The sequence below is a fragment of the Sus scrofa genome, chromosome 2 (assembly GCF_054392235.1).
Source record: "Sus scrofa isolate SSC_HxYL_T2T_F1_AM1 chromosome 2, Sscrofa_HxYL_maternal_Yorkshire_Landrace_v2.0, whole genome shotgun sequence".
NCBI classification, from domain to species: domain Eukaryota; kingdom Metazoa; phylum Chordata; class Mammalia; order Artiodactyla; family Suidae; genus Sus; species Sus scrofa.
The window spans coordinates 44,736,927-44,760,207 of NC_139384.1; the positions used below are offsets into that span (position 1 = coordinate 44,736,927).

Below are 23,281 nucleotides of genomic sequence, written 5' to 3' on the forward strand. Positions count from 1 at the left end.
GAAGGGAACTGGATGTCTCTCTCTGTGTGTCCTCTGACCTCAAAATGCGAGTTGGAGGCACTTCAGGCAGCCCTCTCCCCACTTCAGGGCATTTCTTAGAGCCCCAGAAGCAGCTGAGGAACTGTGCTGGCCAGGGGGCAGTGAGAGGAAGGGAGGAGGATCCAGGAGTCAGCTAGATCCTTCAGGCCCTCCCCAGCCCCAGTGTGTCCCAGTGAGGGGCCTCATTGGTGGCCCTAAATCCCCAGAGACCATCACTGAAAGTTACTGGATTTCACCTCGGCTTTTGAGAACTGTTTTCAGAGCTATACTGGAGTCACCGAGGCCCTGAGGCCAAAGAGCACCATCTGAAGATGCCCAGCAGACCTCCCTGCCAGGCCTGAGGAGGCCTCAGAGCCCAAGAGAGAAGCCAGGGGTATCTGGAGCTGCCCACAGGCCCTGCCTGAGGGACAGGTGACTGTGTGGCTAGAGGCCCTCACAGAGGGGCAGTGTCTTTAGACCAAGCCAACACCCTTCCCAGGTCCGAGGGGGCAGAGCTCAGGAAGTCAAGGCCAGGGTGCTTAGCCTCTCTCTAGCCACAGAGAGGCCGAGAGGAGCCCAAGGAGCCAGGCAGTATGGAGGCCACAGGGACTAAGGGCCAGGGGCTTGGGGCTAGAGGCTGGTGGTCATTTGTCCATTAAAGAAATGCTCACTCTGTGCCAGACTTAGTCTGTGCCCTCAAATTGCTGGTCATGCGGGTGGGAGGCAGTCCCTACACTAATAACTACCCACAGCTGGGTGCTGAGTGTCAGGCTCAAGGTTTGGCGGGGACACAAAGGGGGCAGTTCTTACTGGCGGAAGTCTTCTGAAAATGAGGTCTTGGGCTCCCAGGGTGGAGAGATAACCGGAAGTTCAAGCAGGAGGTTAAGGGCTGGCGAACAACAAGGGGAGTCTGAGACAGTGTTCACCAACACAGCCTGTTGCAAAGGGACAAGGAGGGGAGGGGAGAAATTTCAGCCACAGAGTACATTTGGTGAGTGTCAATTTCAGGCCACCCACTTTGAAGGAGCACAAACTCCTGTCCCCCTCCCCTCCCCCAACCCAAGATGACTCAGGCTTGAATTTCAGATTCCTTTGAGAGAATTATCTCTGGGGTCTGACTCAGCCCCTGGGTTAGCCCTTGTTCCTCTTCCTCCCATCCTATGGACTCCAAAGGGCCTCAGGCCCGCTTCCACGCCCTGCTCTTCCTCGTCACAAGAGTCATTACCTATTAATGTCCCTGCATGAGCAGGCGGGGCAAATCGGGCAAGGCTGGGGCTGGACTTTGTACCCTTCTGCTTCGGAGGCAGCAACAGCTTTCCCCTCCTGGGCTGGAGATCACTCTGGAACTGGGCAGAGAGAATGAAGCAGCAGGGGAGAGAGCTTGCCATTGATTGCTTTCTAGATGTCCCCTTCCTTGTTTCAGAGCAGATTTGCCCCTTGGGAATGGTTTGTACTCTAAATAAATCCTTAGTCATTGAAGGTAACATTAAAGGTAGTATGTTGTCATGGAAAGTGCTGTGTGACCTGGTGCAAGGTATTAACCTCTCTGTGCCTCAGTTCTCCAATTTGTTAAATGGGGATAACAATAATATTTAACTAGTAAGTTTACCGTGCATGCTGGATGAGATCTACATGTGTGTAGGGAGCTTAAGCAGACCATGTGACTTAGTGAGACCTTGGCGAGTGTCCACTGTTGTCTATTGTCTGGAGGTCGGAAGAACTGGGGTCAAATCTCAATCCAGTCACTTACTACCAGTGAGACCTTGGGCAGGCCTTTTCATCTCTCTGAGCTTTAATTTCCTCAGCTGTGAGATGACATTCATAGTGTTTACCTTCCAGGATGGTTAGGATTAAATAGGAATTCAAATATTGGCTACTCTGGCCATGTAGTAACCATTTGGTAAACGGCCATGCTCTTCCCAGCTGAGGCCTACAGAGTATCCTGTTGGATGAGCCACCAGGTCCAGGCCATTGAGCAGAGACTGTTGGGCTTGTATAGTTTCCACAAGGCCACCAGCAGCACTTGCATGCCCGTCCCGGTCACAGCCTTGAGCCAGGATACTAAGGCAAGGGATAGGGGCATCAGAGACTAAGGCTTCTCCTCCAGAGAAGCAGCTTTTCAAAAGAAGGCTGCCCCTATGCTCACTGCACCTGCATGTTGCAGGAACTTGGTTACTCATTTGCTCAAAAAGTATTTATTGACTGTTCAGCAATCATGCATTTATGGACAACTATAGCGTACCTGCCCAAAGCTAGACATCTGGCAGAAAAGGTGGGGAGGGATAAATAAGAAGGTCAGAAAGATCCCCTGACTACCTGGGATTTGCCAGTCATGCATTCATTTGTTAATCATGCGGTACTTTATTTTTTATTTATTTATTTATTTTTAAAACTTTTTTATTTTTTGTCTTTTTGCCATTTCTTGGGCCGCTCCCTCGGCATATGGAGGTTCCCAGGCTAGGGGTCGAATCGGAGCTGTAGACGCCAGCCTATGCCAGAGCCACAGCAACGCGGGATCCAAGCCGCGTCTGCAACCTACACCACAGCTCACGGCAACACCGGATCCTTAACCCACTGAGCAAGGCCAGGGATCGAACCCACAACCTCATGGTTCCTAGTCGGATTTGTTAACCACCGAGCCATGACGGGAATGCCAATCATGCGATACTTTAACCACCGAATAACAAAGCAAAGTCTCTGCCCTCTCAGAGAGCACATTATAGTGGGAGAGACAGTGAGTTAACAGGTAAGCCAATGAAAGTATCATATAATGCCAAATAGTAATGAACACTATAAAAATATAAACTAGGATGAGGGATAGAGAGTGATGAGGTAGTACTTTATATAGGATAGTCAAGAAGGCCTCTCTGAAGAGGTGATATTTGAGCAGAGACCTAGAAGTGAGGGAAGGAGCAATGGAGATGTACATAAGAGAGTGTTCCTGGAAAAGGGAACGGCAAGTGCAAAGGCCCTGAGGCGAGCATGTTCTTGCCTTCTTTAGAAACAGCAAGTAGGACGCAGTTTCCAAGAGGAATCATGGAATGAAGAGTGATGGGAGATGGATCAGGGGAGTCCTGAAAGGCCACACTCAGTATTTTGGGTTTTGTTCTAAGTGAGAGAAGCCCGCAGAGGAGGGACATGATGGACTTACACTTTAAAAGGATTGCTTTACAGAGTTCCCGTTGTGGTGCAGCAGAAATATATCCATGAGGATGCGGCTTCGATCCCTGGCTTTGCTCAGTGGGTCGGGGATCCAGCTTTGCCATGAGCTGTGGTGTAGTTTGCAGGTGCAGCTCAGATCTGGCATTGCTGTGGCTGTGGTGCCGGCTGGCAGCTGTAGCTCCAATTTGACCCCAGGCCTGAGAACATCTATATGATGCAGGCACAACCCCTCCTCCCCAAAAAAAGGATTTCTATGACTGCTGCTAGAGAACAGACTGAGAGGGTGGAAGGGGGACCCCCAGTTAGGAGGCTCCTGCAGTAGCCCAGGTTGGGTGGGAGAGTGGGGGAGGTCGGACTAGGTGGAATGGTCAGACCCAGGGTATATGTTCAAGGTAGACCTGACAGGCTTTGCTGATGGGATTGGCTGTGGGTGTGGAGAAAACGGTATCAAGGGTGAGACGATCAGTTGGGAGGGGGAGCAGGTTGGTGAGAAGCAGGTGGTGGTGGACACCAAGAGTTCCATTTTGAATATTTAAGCTTGAGATGCCTTTTAGATCTTCAAGTACAGGGATGACTTAGGCCAGTAGCTGTAGGAGTGTGAACATCATGAGAGATGGAGTTCCCTGGTGGCTCAGCGGGTTAAGGATCTGGCATTGTCACTGCTGTGGCATGGGTTTGATCCCTGGTCCGGGAACTCCTGCATGCCAAAAAAAAAAAAAAAAAGAAAAAAAATTGGAGGAGAGGTCTGTGCTGGGGATAAGCCTCAGTGAATCCTTGGTGGGTGTAAATGGTATTTAGAGACTGATGAGGTCACTTAGGGAGATAATTCCCAGGATAAAGCCCCCACCTCAGTCAGCAGGGGAGAGGAAGAGGGGAAGGCACAGAGAGCCAGGCAGGAGAACCAGCAGAAGGAGGGCATAATCAGCTGTGCCAAGTACTGGGTCAAAGGCCACCAGCTGGGTAGCATGACACGAGTCTCTTGAAAAGATGAAGGATAGTAAAACAAGAGTCAAAGAAACCCAGTACCATCTGGGATGCACGCTGTGAAGGCCTGGGCAGAAGGGGAGCTAAACTCATCCCAGCAACATTTTTGGAGGGTCCGCTCTCTGCCAGCTGCCGAGAACATAGAATTTGTGTTCGCTTATTCTTATGGTTTTATTTAACAAATACTTAGAACAGCTACTTTCAAGGCACTTAACAATTATGAGCTCGATGAATAATTTTTAAAAACCCACAATTTCAGGAGTTCCCGTCGTGGCGCAGTGGTTAACAAATCCGACTAGGAACCATAAGGTTGCGGGTTCGATCCCTGCCCTTGCTCAGTGGGTTGACGATCTGGGGTTGCCGTGAGCTGTGGTGTAGGTTGCAGACACGGCTCGGATCCAGCGTTGCTGTGGCTCTGGCGTAGGCCGGTGGCCACAGCTCCGATTGGACCCCTAGCCTGGGAACCTCCATATGCCGCGGGAGCGGCCCAAAGAAATAGCAAAAAAAGACAAAAAAAAAAAAACCCCACAATTTTTAATCCCTCCTATGAGATATTTTTATCCCCATTTTACAGATGAGGAAACTGAAGCACAAAGAGGTACGGACCCAGATGGGGGAGGGGCTTGTGGCCTCACCCTTCACCTTCTCCCAGGCATGTGGGGATTAATGGGGAGACAGGCAGGTGGAGAAAGAAAGTCCAGCACAGGAGTTCCCGTTGGGAACGAATCCAACTAGTATCCATCGGGATGCGGGTTCGATCCCTGGCCTCATTCAGTTGGTCAGGGATCCAACATTGCCATGAGCTGGTGTAGGTTGAAGAAGCAGCTCGGATCCTGCATTGCTATGGCTGTGGTGCAAGCCGGCAGCTACAGCTCTGACTCAACCCTTAGCCTGGGATCCACCCTATGCTGCAAGTGCAGCCCTAAAAAAGCAAAAAAGAAAGGAAAGACGAGAAGGGAGGGAGGGAGGGCGGGAGAAAATCCGGCACAACTTGGGAGAGTCCTATGGCAGAGGTGGGGACAAAGTGCTGTTGTGTGCACAGAGAATGACAGGAGTGGCTTTGTGGGGGAGCCTGAGGAAAGGCCTGAGCAAGGAGAGCCGGTATTTGAGGAGACTTTAAGGTGAAGGGAGAGGGGTGTGGAGTGGAAAGCCTATAAAATTGGATTGTGAGGAGTTCCCATCGTGGCTCAGTGGTTAACAAATCCGACTAGGAACCATGAAGTTGCCAGTTCAATTCCTGGCCTTGCTCAGTGGGTTAAGGATCTGGCATTGCCATGTGCTGTGGTGTAGGTTGCAGACATGGCTCAGATCCCGCGTTGCTGTAACTCCGGCATAGGCCAGCATCTACAGCTCCGATTGGACCCCTAGCCTGGGAACCTCCATTTGCCAAGGGAGTGGCCCAAGAAATGGCAAAAAAAAAAAGCTGGAGAAGCTATCTATTACAGACAAGTCAGAAAGTCAAAAAGACAAAAAAAAAAAAAATTGGATTGTGGTGATCATTGTCCAACTATAAATGTAATAAATTCATGGAGTAATAAAATAAATTAATTAATTAAAAAAGAAAAAAAGGTGAAGGAAGAGCTCACAGAGAAGAAATCCTGCGGGCACCACCAGTACTAATAGTTAATGTTTCACACCATCCAGGGTCCTGCAGCAGAAACAGCTGCCTCATCCAGATGGGAAACAGGAGTTTTATGAAGGGACTACACACGGGGGAGGGCAGGGAGGGCTGAACTGACGAGGTGGGGGTACCATGGCCTGGGAGGAGCAGCAGCAGGAGGCCAGGGGCTCCTAAAAGGTCAAGGGAAGTGGGGGTTCCCAGAACAAGCCAAGGGAGAGCCACGGCTGCAGAGGGACATCCAGGGGACACTGCAGCCTCAGGTGGGGGCACCTGCCTCGTGGTGCTCCAGCACGGAGGAGGCCAGGGAATTAGAACCCCATCCCCTTTCTCCTCAGGCCCTCATCTCACCACCCCGCTGGCTGAACACAGCAGGAAGCAGAGAGCGAGGAGCCCAGGCAAAGCTTCCTGGGACACAAAACTGGGTGGAGGAGGCTGGGTTGTGCGTCTGGAGGCAAAAAGCAGGAGATCTAGCACACATTTTCGAGCCCTTGAAATTTCGGAGCCCTGGGCAAGGTGCTGAGTATTTTATATGCTTTCACTCATTTAATCCCCACCACTGCCCGAAGAGGGCAGGGTCACCCAGCGGAACAACATGAATTATTTAATTTGCTTCTTGCTCTCTTTCTCCGTCTTTGGCTAGGGACATGCATGGAGTTGAATTTGCATGAGCTGAAGGTTGTGTGCTTTGCCTGTGGGGTTGTCTTGAAGGGCCAGTCCATCTGGAGAAAGGCAGGGAGATGAGGTTGGGAAAGGCCCAAGGCCAAACCCAGAATTTGCCTCCAGTGCCCCAGACAACGGCCTGATCCTTGTATCAAGGGTGGGGGGGACCGCAAATAAATAAGCCAGCTGAGCATCAGGCAGAGAATACTGATAATGGTAGAGCAGACAGGCACAAGGTGGGCAGAGACGGTGGACCGATATTGTAAAGAGACTCCCCCCCGCCCCCAACACACAAACTTATGTGCAGATGATGGGCAGAGTTTCTGCACCCGTCATGAAAGGGATTCCAGAAAAGAAAAAGCTTTCTAAATCTAATTAGAGAAAGAAGACATGCTGTCTTGCATATCATAGGCGCTCAATAAATGTGTATTGGACAAATGCAAACAAAAAAGTTCTATCCTGTAAGTGGATGCCTGGTTGTAGTTTGGGGGAAAAAAAAAAAAAAGCAGAGGTTTTGGAGCCAGTAGGCATAGAGCAGGTCTCATCTCTGCCATGTCTCTGTGCCTCGATTTCTTCATCTGTCAAATGGGGATACTATCCATCCACCTCAGAAGGTTGTTGAGTTAAAGATAATACACGCAAATTTTTTTTTATTTTTGTCTTTTTAGGGCTGCACACACAGCATATGGAGGTCCCCAGGCTAGGAGTCAAATTGGAGCTGTAGCCACTGGCCTACATCCCAGCCACAGCAACACCAGATCCAAGCCTCGTCTACGACTTACACCACAGCTCACGGCAATGCTGGATCCTTAACCCACTGAGCCAGGCCAGGGATCGAACCTGCGTTCTCATGGATGCTAGTCAGATTCGTTTCTACTGAGCCACAGTGGGAACTCTGATACACGCAAAATTCTTCATACAAGGTGGACAGTCTATAAGCGGAGCCCGGCCTGAATGAGGGAGCCGGGCAGGAAGGGCCTTGAGCTGGGAGGCCAGTGAGGAGGCTCTGGGCTTTGAGTGGTCTGGAAAGACTGGAGAAGAGGGGGCTTGGACTCCTCTTAGGTGGGGGCAGGAACCAGGTAGGAGGACGGAAGGCAGTCCATCTTGTGTGGGTCTGGGACCTACTCTTTTGTGATGACATGGAACTAAGCTAAGAGGAGACAGATCCAGGAGGCTGTGTACTGAGGAGCAATGGGAAGGTGACTCAGGGCTGGCCCGGGAGGATGGAAGGAAGGCTCTAGACTAAGGCGACTGGAGTTCATTCATCATTCAGCAGACACCACTGAGCACTGTGCGCCTGCATGCATGGCACAGTGCTGTCAAAGACCTACTGTGTGCCAGGTATGGTACAGCTACCCGAGTGCAAGTTTTCGGGAGAGTGGTACCGGCAGGGCTCCCTGACTCCGATCCTTGGACTGGTGCCCAGAAGACCCTCCTGGGGAGTTTGCTTGAACCCAGAATCCAGGAGGAGGGATACTATATACATTTCTTAAATATTTAAAAGGTGAAATTTGAATTACAGTGGTGATGTTACTGCACGTTCAGGCTTCCATCCTTCTCAGTTGTCTTTCTCAGCGCCTTTTATTTATTTATTTGCTTATTGCTGTTTAGGGCTGCACACACGACTTATGGAGGTTCCCAGGCTAGGAGTCGAATTGGAGCTACAGCTGCCGGCCAGCGCCACAGCCACAGCAATGCCAGATCCGAGCCACATTTGCGACCTACACCACAGCTCATGGCAACGCCAGATCTTTAACCCACTGAGCTAGGCTAGGGATCGAACCCGTATCCTCATGGATATAAGTCAGGTTCATAACCTGCTGAGCCACAGTAGGAACTCCCTCTTGGTGCTTTTGAAAGCCCAGCAAGTGAGGTGTGAGTTTTCACTCAGGTGTGGTCAGAGTGCAAAGCAGTGCTGTCATCCCTGAGTGTCTTTGGAGACTTTCTCTGGTGGAGGATGGTCGAGGTCACAAGACTATCACCATTTTGATTTATCACATAGATTTTTATTTATAGAGCATTCTACATGCACCAGATGTGTTTTCCCAGATGTTATGGTATATGGATAATTTTTTTAATGGACAAGTTGAATTTACGGGGGCAGATGGGACATTGAGTGAAGAAGCGGAGGTTCCAGTGTGTTGGGGGAAGGGTCTGTTCGGTTGCAGCCTGAGTCCCACTTGGGAAATGATGGAGATGACCCTGGAGGAGCAGGTAAGGGCAAAACCAAAGACCAGGGTTGGCGTGAAGTGACCTAACTGGTGAGAGTGGGTGGACATCAGGCTAAAGAACTGAACTTTGCGGGCTGCCTCAGCAGGAGACTGGGAGGAAGTGCTGTCTCAGTGGGAACTCTGGATGCAGTGGTCAGCACTGGAGGGCTGCCCACAAGGACCAGGGGCTTGGGACACCTGGGAACAGGCTCTTTCTGGAAAGAGCATCTCCAGGTGATCGGTGCCTGGCCTGGGAAGGCAGAAAAGCAGACGCCTAGACTCTAAAGTTGGAAATTGCCCGTGTCTTCCCCTTCCACTTTCCACCCAGTGCATAAACGCTGTCTACCCAGGACAGCGCCTCACTCCTCCTGTTCAGTGATTCGGCAGGAGGAATTGCTGCCAGGAGAGGTGGGAGAGACCTTCAGTCATAAGGCCTCAGTCAAGAAGAGATTTCTCTCTCCTATTCTTGGTCTCTTTTTTATTTTTTAGTTTTTCATTTTTTAAATGATTTTTATTTTTCCCATCATAGCTGGTTTACAGTGTTCTGTTAATTTTCTACTGTACAGCAAGGTGACCCATCACACATACATATATACATTCTTTTCTCTCACATGATCATGCTCCATCACAGGGGACTAGATACAATTCCCAGTGCTATACCGCAGGATCTCATTGCCAATCCACTCCAAAGGCAATTGTTTGCATCCATTAACCCCAAGCTCCCCAATCCACTCCCTCTCTCTCCCCCTTGGCAACCACAAGTCTGTTCTCCATGTCCATGAGTTTCTTTTCTGCGGAAAGTTTCATTTGTGCCATATATTAGATTCCAGACATAAGTGATATCATATGGTATTTGTCTTTCTCCTTCTGACTTACTTCACTGAGTATGAAAGTGTCTAGTTCCATCCATGTTGCTGCATATGGCATGATTTTGTTCTTTTTTTATGGCTGAGTAGTATTCCATTGTGTATATATACCACATCTTCTTAATCCATTCATCTGTCGATGGACATTTAGGTTGTTTCCTTGTCTTGGCTATTGTGAATAGTGCTGCAATGAGCATATGGATGCATGTGTCTTTTTCAAGAAAAGCTTTGTCCAGATATATGCCCAAGAGTGGAGTTACTGGGTCATATGGTAGTTCTATATGTGGTTTTCTAAGGTACCTCCATACTGTTTTCCATAGTGGCTGTACCAATTTACATTCCCACCAATAGTGTAGGAGGGTTCCCTTTTTCCATAATCTCTCCAGCATTTGTTCTTTGTGGACTCATTAACGATGGCCATGCTGACTGGTGTGAGGTGGTACTTTCATTGTTTTTTGTCATCATCCACAGCTGGAATTGAGCTGGAAGCCCTTTGGTTGGGGTGTTCTCACTGCAACCCAAGCAGATGAGATTTTTATGCATCCCTAGAAAGCAGAATGCCTGCCGTTCCAAGAGTCATCCAAATATGTACGGTTTTCTTGCTCAGTATGAACCAAGCCAAAAGGGTTTTCTGAACGGTGCAGAGGAGGGGGGTGGGGATTAGAAACAAGGCAGAAATTCTGGAGAGCAAAGGGGTTGGAAATTTTGGCCCACAGAGGTCCCGTAGTTTTTTTCCCTTGGAGTCATACACATAGTGGTGCAACAGCTGTGGGACCTTGGGTGCAATGATTAACCTCTCTGATCTTCAGGTTCCTCATCTGCAAAATGGTGGGAGAACCTCTGCCTCGTAGGGCTGGTGAGACAAACAGGTAGAAGAAAATGCAGATAGCTCCTGGTGCCATCCCATGGAGACTCTGCAAATATTATTTCCCTTCCCCTTCTATTCGCATGATTCCCCTCCTCCTATCTGATTGTGGATGTACCAAGAGGCAGGGGAGGGACAGATCCACTTGATACTTAGTTATTGACCATTTATGATGTGTCAGGCACAAGGGATTTCGAACAAATGGACCTCATCCTTCCACTCATGGGGTTTTCTGTCTGATGAAGGAAACAGACCAATTCACTAAAAAAGCAAGCCTTTGATTACAAATTCAGACTGTTGTAATGAAGGAATGGAAGCATCTCCAGAGTATGGGCATGGGTTCTGTTTAGGTAGGTGAGCAGAAAGACCTCCCTGGGGAGGAGGCCAGCCATGCAGGGAAAGGGGCAAGCTGTCCAGGTAGAGGGAACAGCATATGCGATGGCTCTGAGGCTAGAGTGAGCCTGGCCTATGAGAAGCATGGAAAGGAGGCCCGTGTGGGCAGGAAGAGTGTCAGGAACTGAGGTTGGGCTTTGATAAGTTAAGGCAGGGAATTTGGATTTGAATTTTGTTTTAAGTCCAGTGAGAATCTACTAAGCAAGCAAGGGACAGGATCCAATTTATTTAAATATTTCTGGGCCCTGATCCTAGGGAACTTCAGATTGTTTTTCCTGCTCGAACTCCTCCGCCACAACCAAATGCAGGCAGCTCAGGCCTGTTTGAGTGCGATTCCTCACACTTCTCGCACAGGCCCAGGCAAATCCAGGCTGGGTCACCATCGAGATGGGCTTTTGGAGGTGCCTGGCTGCCACCTAAGATTTAATACTGTCCACTCTAGCAGCTGCTTCCATCCCCCATCTTCTGGCCAGCTGGGAGCAGTGAAGCAGGAGAAAGCAGGAGTGCCCTTCTTGGAGCAGATGGGATAAACTGCTGTAGCTGCTGAGTCAGTGGAGGCAAGGGGGTTCTGCCAGGTGGAAACCAGAAATCTGCATTCTGTACCCCCTGTTCAGGCCAGAAACCTCAAGGGCTGGGCCCAGCATGGCCTCTTTGTGTTAGGCCAGGCAGACTTCCTGAACCCTGAAGATATCCAGAGAAAGAGGCAAAGATGCTCCAGCTCTCCTCTGAGAACCAATCAGGTGGGAGCTTGCAGCTTCCAGCAGCAGCTTCTCCCTGTGCAGCCTGAGGCCCTGGACCATGTTGTTGGCCCTGGATGCTGGAGGACAGAGGGACCCAAGGACCCCTCAAGCCTCCACCCTGCCCTCTTACTCAGTCTGGGCTGAAGAGCGAGCTAAGGATGTAGTACATAAAGATTCATACTGAGCTGTCCCAGGGAGTGAAATTCGGGGCTCTTGACCCACCAGCTCTCCTGGGACTGAGGTGCTAACGAAACAGCTCTTGACCCTGACCTTGGACTCCTGGCCATTGACGTCAGCAAAATTGAAATAATGTAACCTGACTCTCCCCCTGGGGTGGAAGGGGAGCTCTACAGGGACCTGGGGAGGGGAAGGAGTGGCCAGAGGGGCCAACCCAGCTTAGACTAGGACAGGACAAGGAAGAATTCAGTGGCAAGGTTCTTCGGGCGGATGGGATGTGCTATCTGAGCGAGTGGCCTAAATCTTTTCTGAAAGCGGTTATCCGGCACTACAGCCACCATCAGGTAAGACAATGGGCTTCTGCCGACACGGGTGGTGCCACCCTGGACACAGGTGACATAACCATGGAGGTGATCAGCAGCACGGCTGCCATGGGGGTGCATCACTGTCACACAGGGGTTCACAGGTATGATATGCATATGCATCCCTGTGTGCCCCTGCATCACCCCACCTGGGGTCAGGCTGATGACTACATCCGAAAGCACAAAGGTGCTCCTGTGGCCACACTGGCATGGTCGGCGCAGTCTCATGTTGGAACCAGAGGGCCAGCCTGGCCTCTGGCTTCCCTCCTCTTCTCACAACCATGAGGAGACGCTGGGGAGGTTCCCCCCACCCCCACAGTGGCCTCCCCCTTCCTGCTGCTACTGGGGGTGCTGGGCCTGGAGCTGTAATTCTGCCCTTGGGTTTTCCAGGTGGATTTCCTGATTGAAAATGATGCAGAAAAGGATTATCTCTACGATGTGCTGCGGATGTACCACCAGTAAGTGTGCTGGGTCCCACTCCTGTGGACCACCCCGGGTACCTCTGTCCTCAGGGAGCCCTGGGGTGTGTTGTTCTGAGACAGGAGGACCTCCCGCTCCCATCCTGGGAAGCTCAGGGAGGCAGATGCCTGGGAATCAAATGGACACGCCTTTCACTGGTTTCAACAAATATTTACACAGAGGTGCTGTGCGTGGCTCTGTGCTAGGGGCTAGGAGTACGCCTGTCAGCAAGACAGATGAGTTGCTGCCCTCAAGTTGCTCATGGTCTGATGGGGGAGGCTGTCAGATAGTCCGAGAGGTTCAACAAAGTTTGATGTCTGGGATAGGACCGGAAATGCCAGCTGGCCTTAGCACCAGCATCAGCTGTCTCTTATAATCCACCTGCTTTTTGAGTTTTTCAGTCTGCATTTATTTATTTACTTATTATTTTTTGCTTTTTAGGGCCGCACCTGTGGCCTTTGGAAGTCCCAGGCTAGGGGATGAATCGGAGCTGTAGCCACTGGCCTATACCACAGCCACAGCAACACCAGACGCGAGCTGCGTCTGTGACCTACACCACAGCTCACGGCAACAACAGATCCTTAACCCATCCATCTGGGCCAGGGATCAAACCTGTGTCTTCATGGTTACTAGTCAGGTTCATTACCCCTGAGCCACAACAGAAGCTCTTAGCATGCATTTATAAGCTCCTACCACTGGCTGGGCACCATGAAGAATTTTTTTTTTTTTTTTGTCTTTTTGCTTTTTCTAGGGCCGCTCCCACAGCATATGGAAGTTCCCAGGCTAGGGGTCTAATAGGAGCTACACCGGAGCCACAGCAACGTGGGATCCGAGCCGCATCTGCAACCAACACCACAGCTCACGTCAACGCCAGATCCTTAACCCACTGAGCAAGGCCAGGGACCGAACCCGCAACCTCATGGTTCCTAGTCAGATTCATTAACCACTGCACCACAGCGGGAACTCCAATCATGCAGAATCTTTAAAGGAATAAGATCTACTTTCTTTTCCTCAACTAATCGTGGCCTAGTGAGGGGAGATGGACAGACACTACAGAGACAAGGAACTCTAATGCAAGTTTCAGGAAAATAACTGCTAAAGAAGAGGTAAAAGCAGGAATGTGAAGAAAGACATATTCACTAACTGTGGGGGAAGGACCAAGAAGGCTTGAGTTTTGAAGGGTAAGAAGGATTTGGCTAGATGGAAATATCAAGGAAGGACCTTCCAGGACGAGAGCTCAACCTTCGCAACCGTGCAGGGACGTGAAAGCACATGCTGTGACTGGGAAGTGACAGGTGATCTGGGGAGTAGGACAGGGGCACATTGGGACCATAAAGAGTCACCAGCCTGGGCTGTTCCATAGAAACAAGTCTTGGAGGCCCTGATCCTACCAAGGAGGATGGGCTGTGTCCTCTGGGCAGTGGCGTGCCATCAGAGGGTTTTGAGAAGGGGAGAAATGTATGTTTTTTAAAAGATGGGCTGAGGGAATTCCTGTCGTGGCTCAGGGGTTAATGAATCTGACTCGCATCCATGAGGACGCAGAGTCCTCGCCTTGCCCAGTGTTGCCGTGAGCTGTGGTGTTGGTGGCAGACAACAGCTGAGATCCTGCATTGCTGTGGCTGTGGCTTAGGCCGGCAGGTGCAGCTCCAGTTGGACCCCTAGCCTGGGAACCTCCATATGCCTCAGGTGCAGCCCTAAAAAACAAACAAACAAACAACAAAAAAAGATGGGCCAAGAGTGGGCAAGTCAGCTGGCAGGTAGAGAAGTGCCAGCTGCAGATGTTGAGGGTCTTAATGATGTGAAGCTGAGGCTGGTGGGAGATTGTGTGAGGGTGGGATTTGCCGAGCTCCACTGCAGCTCAGACGCAGGAACCAAGGGGATGAGAGCATTCACCACCCTCTCGCAGAGGTTTCCTGTCTGGCTTCAGAACTAGGCAGAGCTGAGTTTGAATCCTGGCTTGATTTCATCTGCAGATTTCCTTGGGATACTTAAACAGGGGAACAGATTCTTCTGAGGTGCCTGGCACAGTGTTAGGGCGTCTGGGCTTTTCAGGAGAGTTCTCCTCCATTCCAGGGTCTGGGTCCAGTGGCTGGTGACCCAGCCCAGGACTGCCTCCTCTGGGAAGAGGCCATGGCTGTGGGTGAGGCTGCAGGGTGCCCGTGTCTCCCCAGGACCATGGACGTGGCCGTGCTTGTGGGAGACCTGAAGCTGGTCATCAATGAGCCCAGCCGCCTGCCCCTGTTTGACGCCATCAGGCCTCTGATCCCCCTGAAGCACCAGGTGGAGTACGACCAGCTGACACCCCGGCGCTCCAGGTGAGGAGAGAGCCCCAGGCTGGATGTGGAAGTGAGAAAGGTCACCCTGGATGGACAGAGTCTCTTCCAAGTGGATCTGGCAGTGCTGGCTGTCAGACCAGAGCTGGGCCATCACCGGCCCCTCTTCCCGTGGCAGGAAGCTGAAGGAGGTGCGTCTGGACCGGCTGCACCCCGAGGGACTTGGCCTTAGCGTGCGTGGTGGCCTTGAGTTTGGCTGCGGGCTCTTCATCTCCCACCTCATCAAAGGCGGCCAGGCAGACAACGTTGGGCTCCAGGTGAGCAAGCAGAGCCCCCTGGGGGCCGGGGGCAGCCCCTCAGACTTCCTGCCTCCCCCACTCGCTCACTGACTCACTCACTCAGCTGTGTGGCTTAACACGGTCAATGCACCCTCCTGAGCCTTTAGAAGAGGAAAAGGCTGACGTATCCTGACAGATTGTCCTCAGGCCCATAGAAATCAGGCTGCTGGCCTTGCCTGTTTTCTTTTTACGGGGTGGAAGCGGTAACAATACTGTTTTATTAACATTTACATTTCACAAACGATGCTGGCCATGCCTCATGGTCAGATTCTTGAAATAAAGACAGAGCTTTAAGGATGCAATGTTAAACACAGCATAACATGCTAACAAAACCTAAGGGGTGGTACAGCTATACCTTTATACACAGTATAGGGACTGTCCCTGCAATTGGAGAAAAAGCTCGGGACTGGGGACATCCTTGGGAGCTAACAGAAGCTCCCCTTGACTTCAGACTTGAGACAAACCAAGGAGTCTGTCAGTTTACAAAATCCACTGAGGAGTTCCCATCGTGGCACAGTGGTTAACGGATCCGACTAGGAACCATGAGGTTGACGGTTCGATCCCTGAGTGGGTTAAGGATCCGGTGTTGCCATGAGCTGTGGTGGAGGTCGCAGACGCAACTCGGATCCGGCGTTGCTGTGGTTCTGGCGTAGGCGAGCAGCTACAGCTCCGATTAGACCCCTAGCTCGGGAACCTCCATATGCCACAGGAGCAGCCCTAGAAAAGGCAAAAAGACAAGACAAAAAAAACAAAAAACAAAAAACAAAACAAAAAAAACCCCACTGACCTCAGAACAAATAGTAACAGGATAGATTGGCAAGAGCCAGTTCAGATTGCGGGGGCCAGTCTGAAACAGGCAAGGTTAGCTGGATGGAAGCCCTTACAAGTCTTTGTAAATCCAGAATCTGTAGGTAAGAGTCGCTGTCTCCAGACAGAATGGTTAGTGCATTCTTCTGAAATCGCTGGTTTCCAAACGAGTTCATAAGATGCTTTTCCCAAACAGGGTTGCCCGTTTCTCGAGGGAAGCTGAGTCCCTGGCTCTGTTTCCTCATCTGTGAAATGGCAGTACTATCTCTCTCATCAGGTTGTCATGAGGAATAAATGAGTTCATATTATAAAGTACCTGGAACAGTACCTGGCACATAAATGCTGTGTGTTTGTTAAGCAGGCAGAGAGAGATATTTAACAAACGCCTATAATGTGCGTGCAGCCAGGTCTCATTATATGCCTTGGCTGTATCACCTCCCTTTTTACAGAGTTGATAGAAGATCAAAGACTTGACTAGAGCCACACAGCCAGTAAGTGGCAGAGCCAGGATTTGAACCTCGGTCTCCTGACTGCCAAGCCCAGAGCTCTCTCTTCAGTACCCCAGGAGCCCCTCCCTTGAGGTCTCCACACCTCCGTGTCTGAGCAGAGATGGGCAGACCTCCAGGTCTGGCTCCCGCAGAGCCCAGAGCTGTGTCTTTGTGTGTCCAGATAAAAGAGGCCCTCCCACCTCCTCCCAGAGCTTCCAGCATCTTTGTTATCAGCATCCTAATCTGGGCTGCCAAGCCGGGGGCTTCAGGGGGCCCCGTGGTACAAGACACCGTGGAGTGGGAGGTGGAAACTGGGAGCTGACAGACAGCGCTTTGTTCTAAATCCCTGTCTCACGGCTCGCTGGGAGCGTCTGAAATTTCAGCCCCTTCATTATTCTTCTCCTGTGCTGCACATTTTCCAGCCCAGAAACGAAGCCAGCGAGAAAAGCATAATGAGCTCCTCTCTTGGGGTCAGCTGAGTCCTCTTTTTTTTTCAGGGTGAGTTCTTTTCCTAGGACAAGCGTTTTTCAACGATGCCTCCCCGACTGGGGGCTTCAGGGCATTTTCAGGAAACTCAGAGTTTCTCAGGCTTATGGATTATCGACCCTTTCTCAGGTTGACAGGCTCATCTCTCCTTTGTGCTGCCGTCCCTCAGATCGTCGTTTCATGGTGGCCCCGGCACAAAGGGCCTTTTGCAGGGCTCCACGCAGGAGCGAGAGGGAGAGGCAAGCTGATCCTGCAACCTGAGCCGGGGGCTGTGTGGGAATCATCCCACTGGGGTCCCGGACGGGTTCCCTTTAGGAACAAGACAGGGAACTTCACTCAGAGGAGCGGGGGAAACGTCTATATCCATGCACTTGTCTGGGCTTCATGTTTCAGGGGCAATCTCACGCCTGAGGGAGGCTGGGAGAAGATTCCAGAAGGGGAGGGGTATGTTCAGACACATCCCGGTTGGACTGAAGGCCCTGCTCATTTGACCTGTGAGGGGGGCTCAAGTGGTGGGACTTGGACCCAGCCCTGGGGCTTCTTCTCTGCTCTTGTCCCCCTGTTGGAATTATTTTGGGTTTTTGTCCATGTGTATCCTGGCTGAAACTACAGGCTGTTGCCCTGCACAGGGCAGCCCGTACCGCACACCTTGCTTGTAGTCCAGGGCTGGACAATGGTTCTGTGTGCCTTGGTTGTCCAAGCTGTAAAATGGACAGGGCAGTCCCTGCCTTGCTTGTGGGACTTGAGGGCTCTGTTAGGTGGCAAGGCTCCAGAGAGGACTGGACACTGCAGGGAGCTGCAGCCAAGCTTTGGCCAGACGCCCTTCCTTTCTGCTTCCAGACACCCAAGAGACAACACTTGTCTCTTTGGAGGACCTGACTTCAAATCCCAGCACCACTGGTTACGAGATGGATGACCTGGAGCAGGTCACCACACCCATGAGCCTCAGTTCCCTCATCTAATGAACAGGAACATGGAATTGTTGTGGAAAATGGGTGCAGGGAGCAGTCCAGCTGTTCTCCTTCCATGAGATGTCTCCAGAAACCTAGAGGGTTCTTTAGTGAGCTCCCGCCTGTGGCACCTTTTTTTTTTTTTTTTTTTTTTTTTCCCTGTGGCATATGAAGTTCCTGCCAGGGGGCAGAGCTGCAGTTGTGATCTATGCTGCAGTTGCAGCAACGCCAGATCCTTAACCTACTGTGCCAGGGCGGGGATGGAACCTGTGTCCCAGCGCTCCCAAGATGCTGCCAATTCCATTGCGCCACAGCGGGATCTCCCCATGGCACCTTTTTGAGCCCCTTGCCAGTGCTTGTTGGGCCCCTGAGAAGACTGGGGTCTGTGTTCAGGTGTGGAAGGGAGGTGTTCAGGTGGCGATAGGGAGAAGGAGATTCTGGCGTGGTGTTGAGGGGGTAGGAGGCAACCTAGAGGACCCCTTAGAGGCTGCGTGCCTGCCCAGCCCCCAGACCCCGCAGAATCACGCTGCATCGCCCACGTGTACCAAGTCTCCACCGCGTCAGCACATGTGGCGTGAGTTAAGCCACCAGCTGACCCCTGCTGGCTTCAAGCTGGAGAGGCCCATCCAGTCCCTGTTCTGCAGCTAATGACTGTGACCATGCATGAAACATCACCTCCTTGGGTGATAAGGACCCTTCAAGCTCTGTTGTTATTAAGTGAGGCTCTTCAGGACTTATCCCCATGGCCCACGTGCTTTGAGGAGCCCACAGCATGGTCCAGCCGGAGACTGGCAGATGTTACCACCAGTCTGCATCCAGGGCTGGCCCTGCCGGCCCCTGAGCCCCCACCCCGACCCCAATCTAAGGAGGCTGAAGTCCTGAGAAGAGGGATCTGAGCAGAGTTCCTGGAGCTCTGGCTCAACTAATGATAACAGCCATTGATTGGTCACTTACAGGGTGCCAGGCACTAGCTGGCTTTACGTGCCCATGCTGACTTAATTGACACGGCAACTGCAGTATTTCCTCATTTGAAGGGATGAGGGAAACTGAGGTTCAAAGCATTCAAGGTCACACAGCTAATAAGAATAAAAGCAGGGGTTTGAACCCAGGACATCAGATGCTAAAGCCTTATTATGTTCATTTCTTTCTTTGCTTCTTGGGGCCATACCCATGGCATACAGAGGTTCCCAGGCTAGGGATTGAATCAGAGCTATAGCTGCCAGCCTACGCCACAACCGTAGCAACATGGGATCCAAGCCGCATCTGCGACCTACACCCCAGCTCATGGCAACGCTGGATCCCTGACCCACTGAGCGAGACCAGGGATCGAACCCAGAACCTCATGGATATTAGTTGGATTTGTTTCCGCTGCACCACGACGGGAACTCCCTTATATAAGTTTCTCATTTGCAGAATAGAAGTTCAGAGGTCAGGGATGTGGCAGAGTTAAAATGTTCGTTGAGTTTCCACAGAAGGGAAAAAAAGAGATTGTGTCAGTGATGAACTTATGTAAGGAGTCATGGACGTTCCCTATGGATTGTGCTGCGGTGATTTACAGGGTGGGAGAGTCTGCACCTTGGGGCTGGGCAGAACAAAGGCCAGGGAAGAGCTGCTTGAACCTGGGTAGAGGGTCACCCTTTGCATGGATTCCAGAACCTGATGGTGCCCCAGTGAATGGAAAGGACACAGAGCAAGGGTACAGAGTCCCAACTTCAACCCCCAGCTCTGCTCCCCACTCCCTGCGCCCCTTGGCCCGTCTTGGTTTTCCCCATCTGAAAAATAGCCAGAAAAACTGCAGGGACATGCCTCCTGCCCTGGGGGTCCTCGGGCTGATGGAGAGTGGGTTGCTTGTGACAAGGCACTGGGGCACATAGCGAGGTTTCTTTTGAGGGAAGTGTAGCCTCATCTGCTTTCCTGGAGGGCAGGCCTAGAGCCTCTGGCCGTGAGCTTGCCCAGCTGTCTGAGGCTTCCTCACCCTGATGCGTGTTCTCCATCTGTGGCCAAGGTCGGGGACGAGATCGTCCGGATCAATGGGTATTCCATCTCCTCCTGCACCCACGAGGAGGTCATCAACCTCATCCGCACCAAGAAGACTGTGTCCATCAAAGTGAGGCGTGAGTAGGGCAGCACTGGGGGTGCCGAGGGTGGAGTGGGGGCGGGGCGGCTGGTGGTACCCAGCTCCTGGGGAGAAAGGGAGGGCAGGGGAGCCATCCTAACCCCCATGCTTTCTCCCACAGACATTGGCCTGATCCCTGTGAAGAGGTGAGCAGGACCCGCCTCTGCAGGCAGACTCTTCCCTGGGGGTGCAGTGTCCTAGTAGCCTCAGCTTGGGGTCTGGCCAGCACTGCCCCCAGGCGAGTGACACTGGAGGCTCCAGATGGGGTGGATTTGGATTTGGGGCCTGGTGCCTCAAACATCTCACGCTCATGACCCTCTCTTCTGCGTTCCTTCCCCATCAGCTCTCCCGACGAGCCCCTCAAATGGCAGTACGTGGACCAGTTTGTGTCGGAATCCGGGGTAAGGGTCAGGACCACCGGCTGTGGGGTCTGGCAAGTGGGGGCAGCTGGTCCTCAAGGAGGGCTTGCTCTAGGGGTGTGCCCTCTGGGGCTTCACCCAGGTCCTCAGCGTAACCAGGATGCCCCTGTGGGCAGCGGGCCCTCCGCTGGCATGGCTGGGGCAGACATACACCCCTAGGGACAGAATGTCAGTCGGGCTCACGTGGGGACAGTAATGCAGGCCCCAAAGGCCTTGTGAGCATTGTGAGCACAAGAGGCCGCTTGCACAATGGGGACACAGGCAACCTTATCCTCTCCCTCCCACAGGGCGGGCGGAGCAGCCTGGGCTCCTCTGGCAGTCGGGAAAACAAGGAGAAGAAGGTCTTCATCAGCCTGGTGGGCTCCCGGGGCCTTGGCTGCAGGTGGGTGGCAGGCACTCCCTGGGGCTCACTCATGGCTGTCAGAGCCCAGCAGGGCCCTCACCCTCCTCCCCTTTCTCACTGCTGCTTCTGAGGGGACTTCTGTCCACTTGTGATGACAATTCTTTTTTTTTTTTTGCTTTGTAGAGCCGCACCTGTGGCATATGGAGGTTCCCAGGCTAGGGGTCGAATGGGAGCTACAGCGGCTGGCCTACGCCACAGCCACAGCAACGCAGGATCTGAGCCATGTCTGCAACCTACACCACAGCTCACGGCAACGCCGGATCCTTTAACCCACTGAATGAGGCCAGGGATTGAACCCGCATCCTCATGGATACCTGTTGGGTTTGTTACCACTGAACGATGACAGGAACTCCCTGTGATGACACTTCTTCATGACTGATTTCCCCTCTGAGCTTCACAATAACCCAGGGACCAGAAGGATACCTCTATAGGCCCATTTTACAGATGAGGAAACTGAGCAAAAGGAGCCTGCCAGGCTGGTCATTTCTGTCACAGTTCCCCTGTCACTTAGTACCCTGTGGCTTCCTCAAGGGGCAGCCAGGGAATTGCAGACAGGCACTGGGCCTTATGGGGCATTCTTGTTAAGCAGGTGCTACAGTTAGAGGTCTAAATGGCATAGCAGGGCCTGGTATGAGCTCTAGAACCTTGGACTAGTTATTTAACCACTCAGTTATTTAAGCCTCAGTTTCTTTCTCTATAAATCTGTGATAACAGTACCCATTTCACAAGCTTACTGTGAGGAAGAACGAGATGACTGAAGCTAAGAACTAAGTTTAGTGCCAGGCAGGGAGTAAGTGGTTCATAAATATTAGCTATTATTATTTAAATTATTCTGTTATTTCCATCCAGTCACATTTATTCAACGCTTTTCTACCAAGCACAAGTGATGAAAAAAAAAGTCCCTCCCGGAGTTCCCATCACGACTCAGCAGAAACGGAATTGACTAGCATCCATGAGGACGCAGATTCAATACTTGGCCTTGCTCAGTGGGTTAAGGATTCGGGGTTGCTGTGAGCTGTGGTGTAGGTCACAGACGTGGCTCAGATCCCACATTGCTGTGGCTGTGGTATAGGCCAGAAGCTGCAGCTCCACTTCAGCCCCTAGCCTGGGAACCTCCATATGCCCCGGGTGAGGGCCTAAAAAGATTAAAAAAAACAAAGTCCCTCCTTTCTAAGAAATTACAGCTTAATATACAAGCCAACCACATAAATAGTTGCAGTAGAGTATGACAAGGAATCTTGTGGAACTACATTCTGGATCAAACCTAGCAAATAGGTTTTCTTCCCCATGCTATCTCAAATCAATTAGTAGTGGCTGCCCTGGAGTACTATTTTGAAAAGAACTCTAAGGCTGTATTGAAGCTTGGTGGGAAGGGGTGTTGTGATTGATTAGTGCTGTCTGCCACAGGTCTGGGAGATGGGAATTGCAGTACAAGTGCCATCCTCACTATAGGTGTTTTAGGAGCACTGGGAAGGGAGCAACTGGCTTAACCTTGGGATAGAATAGGAGTTTGGTTAAAACCTTGTAGAGGAAACAGGTTTTTTAAAATAATTTTTAATCAAAGTCTAGTTGATTTCCAATGTGCCAATATCTGCTGGATAGCAAAGTGACCCAGTCATATATATATATATATATATATATATATATATATATATATATATATATATATATATATATTCTGAAATAGCATTTGAGTCTTTTTTTAGGTTTTTTTTAATATATGATTTTTATTTTTTCCATTATAGTTGATTACAGTGTTCTGATTTACAATTTCTTCAGTGTAGAAAAGTGACTCAGTCATAGGTAGATAGATAGATAGACAGATATTCTTTTTCTCACATTATCTTTCATCACGTTCCATCACAAGTGATGCATTTGAGTCTTAAGGAATTCATGGGAAAATGCTAGAAAAAAAGAAACAGCATATGCAGTATATTGGGTGAGAGGTTGAGTAGGGAGAATTATAAGTAGCTTTCCTTTTTTTCAGAGGCTAATGAGCCTGAACAGGTAGAGGCTGAAGAGGTAGATGATGGGAAGGTTTGGGTCCTGAGCTCGTGGGTGACCCATGCACACAGGCAGGGGGAGTAGGACACTGAGAATGAGCAAACACTGAAGAGTGGACGCTCACCTACATCTCTGTCTTTTCTGCAGTATTTCCAGTGGCCCCGTCCAGAAACCCGGCATATTCATCAGCCAGGTGAAGCCTGGCTCCCTGTCTGCTGAGGTGGGATTGGAGGTGAGTAACCCTGGGCCTGCCCCTGTGGGGCTCTGTGGGGTACAGGGTCAGACTGTGATCACACAGGGATGGAGGCATATGCGTTTCCACACAGCACTCTCTCAGAAGCTACTGTTGTGATTTCTACCAAGCCCCCAAAATGTCACAGAGGAGGTGACATTTGAGCCTTTCTTTTTTTTTTTTGTCTTTTGTAGGGTTGTACCTGCGGCATATGAAGGTTCCCAGGCTAGGGGTCTAATTGGAGCTGT

The 23,281-nt window shown here is 51.0% G+C and overlaps 1 protein-coding gene across 2 annotated transcripts in view; it reads left to right on the top strand.

Moving 5' to 3' along the window:
• Positions 1–23,281, top strand: part of USH1C (USH1 protein network component harmonin) — a 53,472-nt gene that overhangs the window by 547 nt on the left and 29,644 nt on the right. For both annotated transcript variants that reach the window (XM_085011928.1, XM_085011929.1), the window contains exons 2-9: positions 12,449–12,516; positions 14,689–14,832; positions 14,969–15,107; positions 19,865–19,973; positions 20,097–20,121; positions 20,319–20,376; positions 20,682–20,776; positions 22,949–23,033. In XM_085011928.1, the coding sequence (XP_084868054.1) occupies positions 12,449–12,516; positions 14,689–14,832; positions 14,969–15,107; positions 19,865–19,973; positions 20,097–20,121; positions 20,319–20,376; positions 20,682–20,776; positions 22,949–23,033 (723 nt within the window). The remainder of the gene's footprint in view (positions 1–12,448; positions 12,517–14,688; positions 14,833–14,968; positions 15,108–19,864; positions 19,974–20,096; positions 20,122–20,318; positions 20,377–20,681; positions 20,777–22,948; positions 23,034–23,281) is intronic.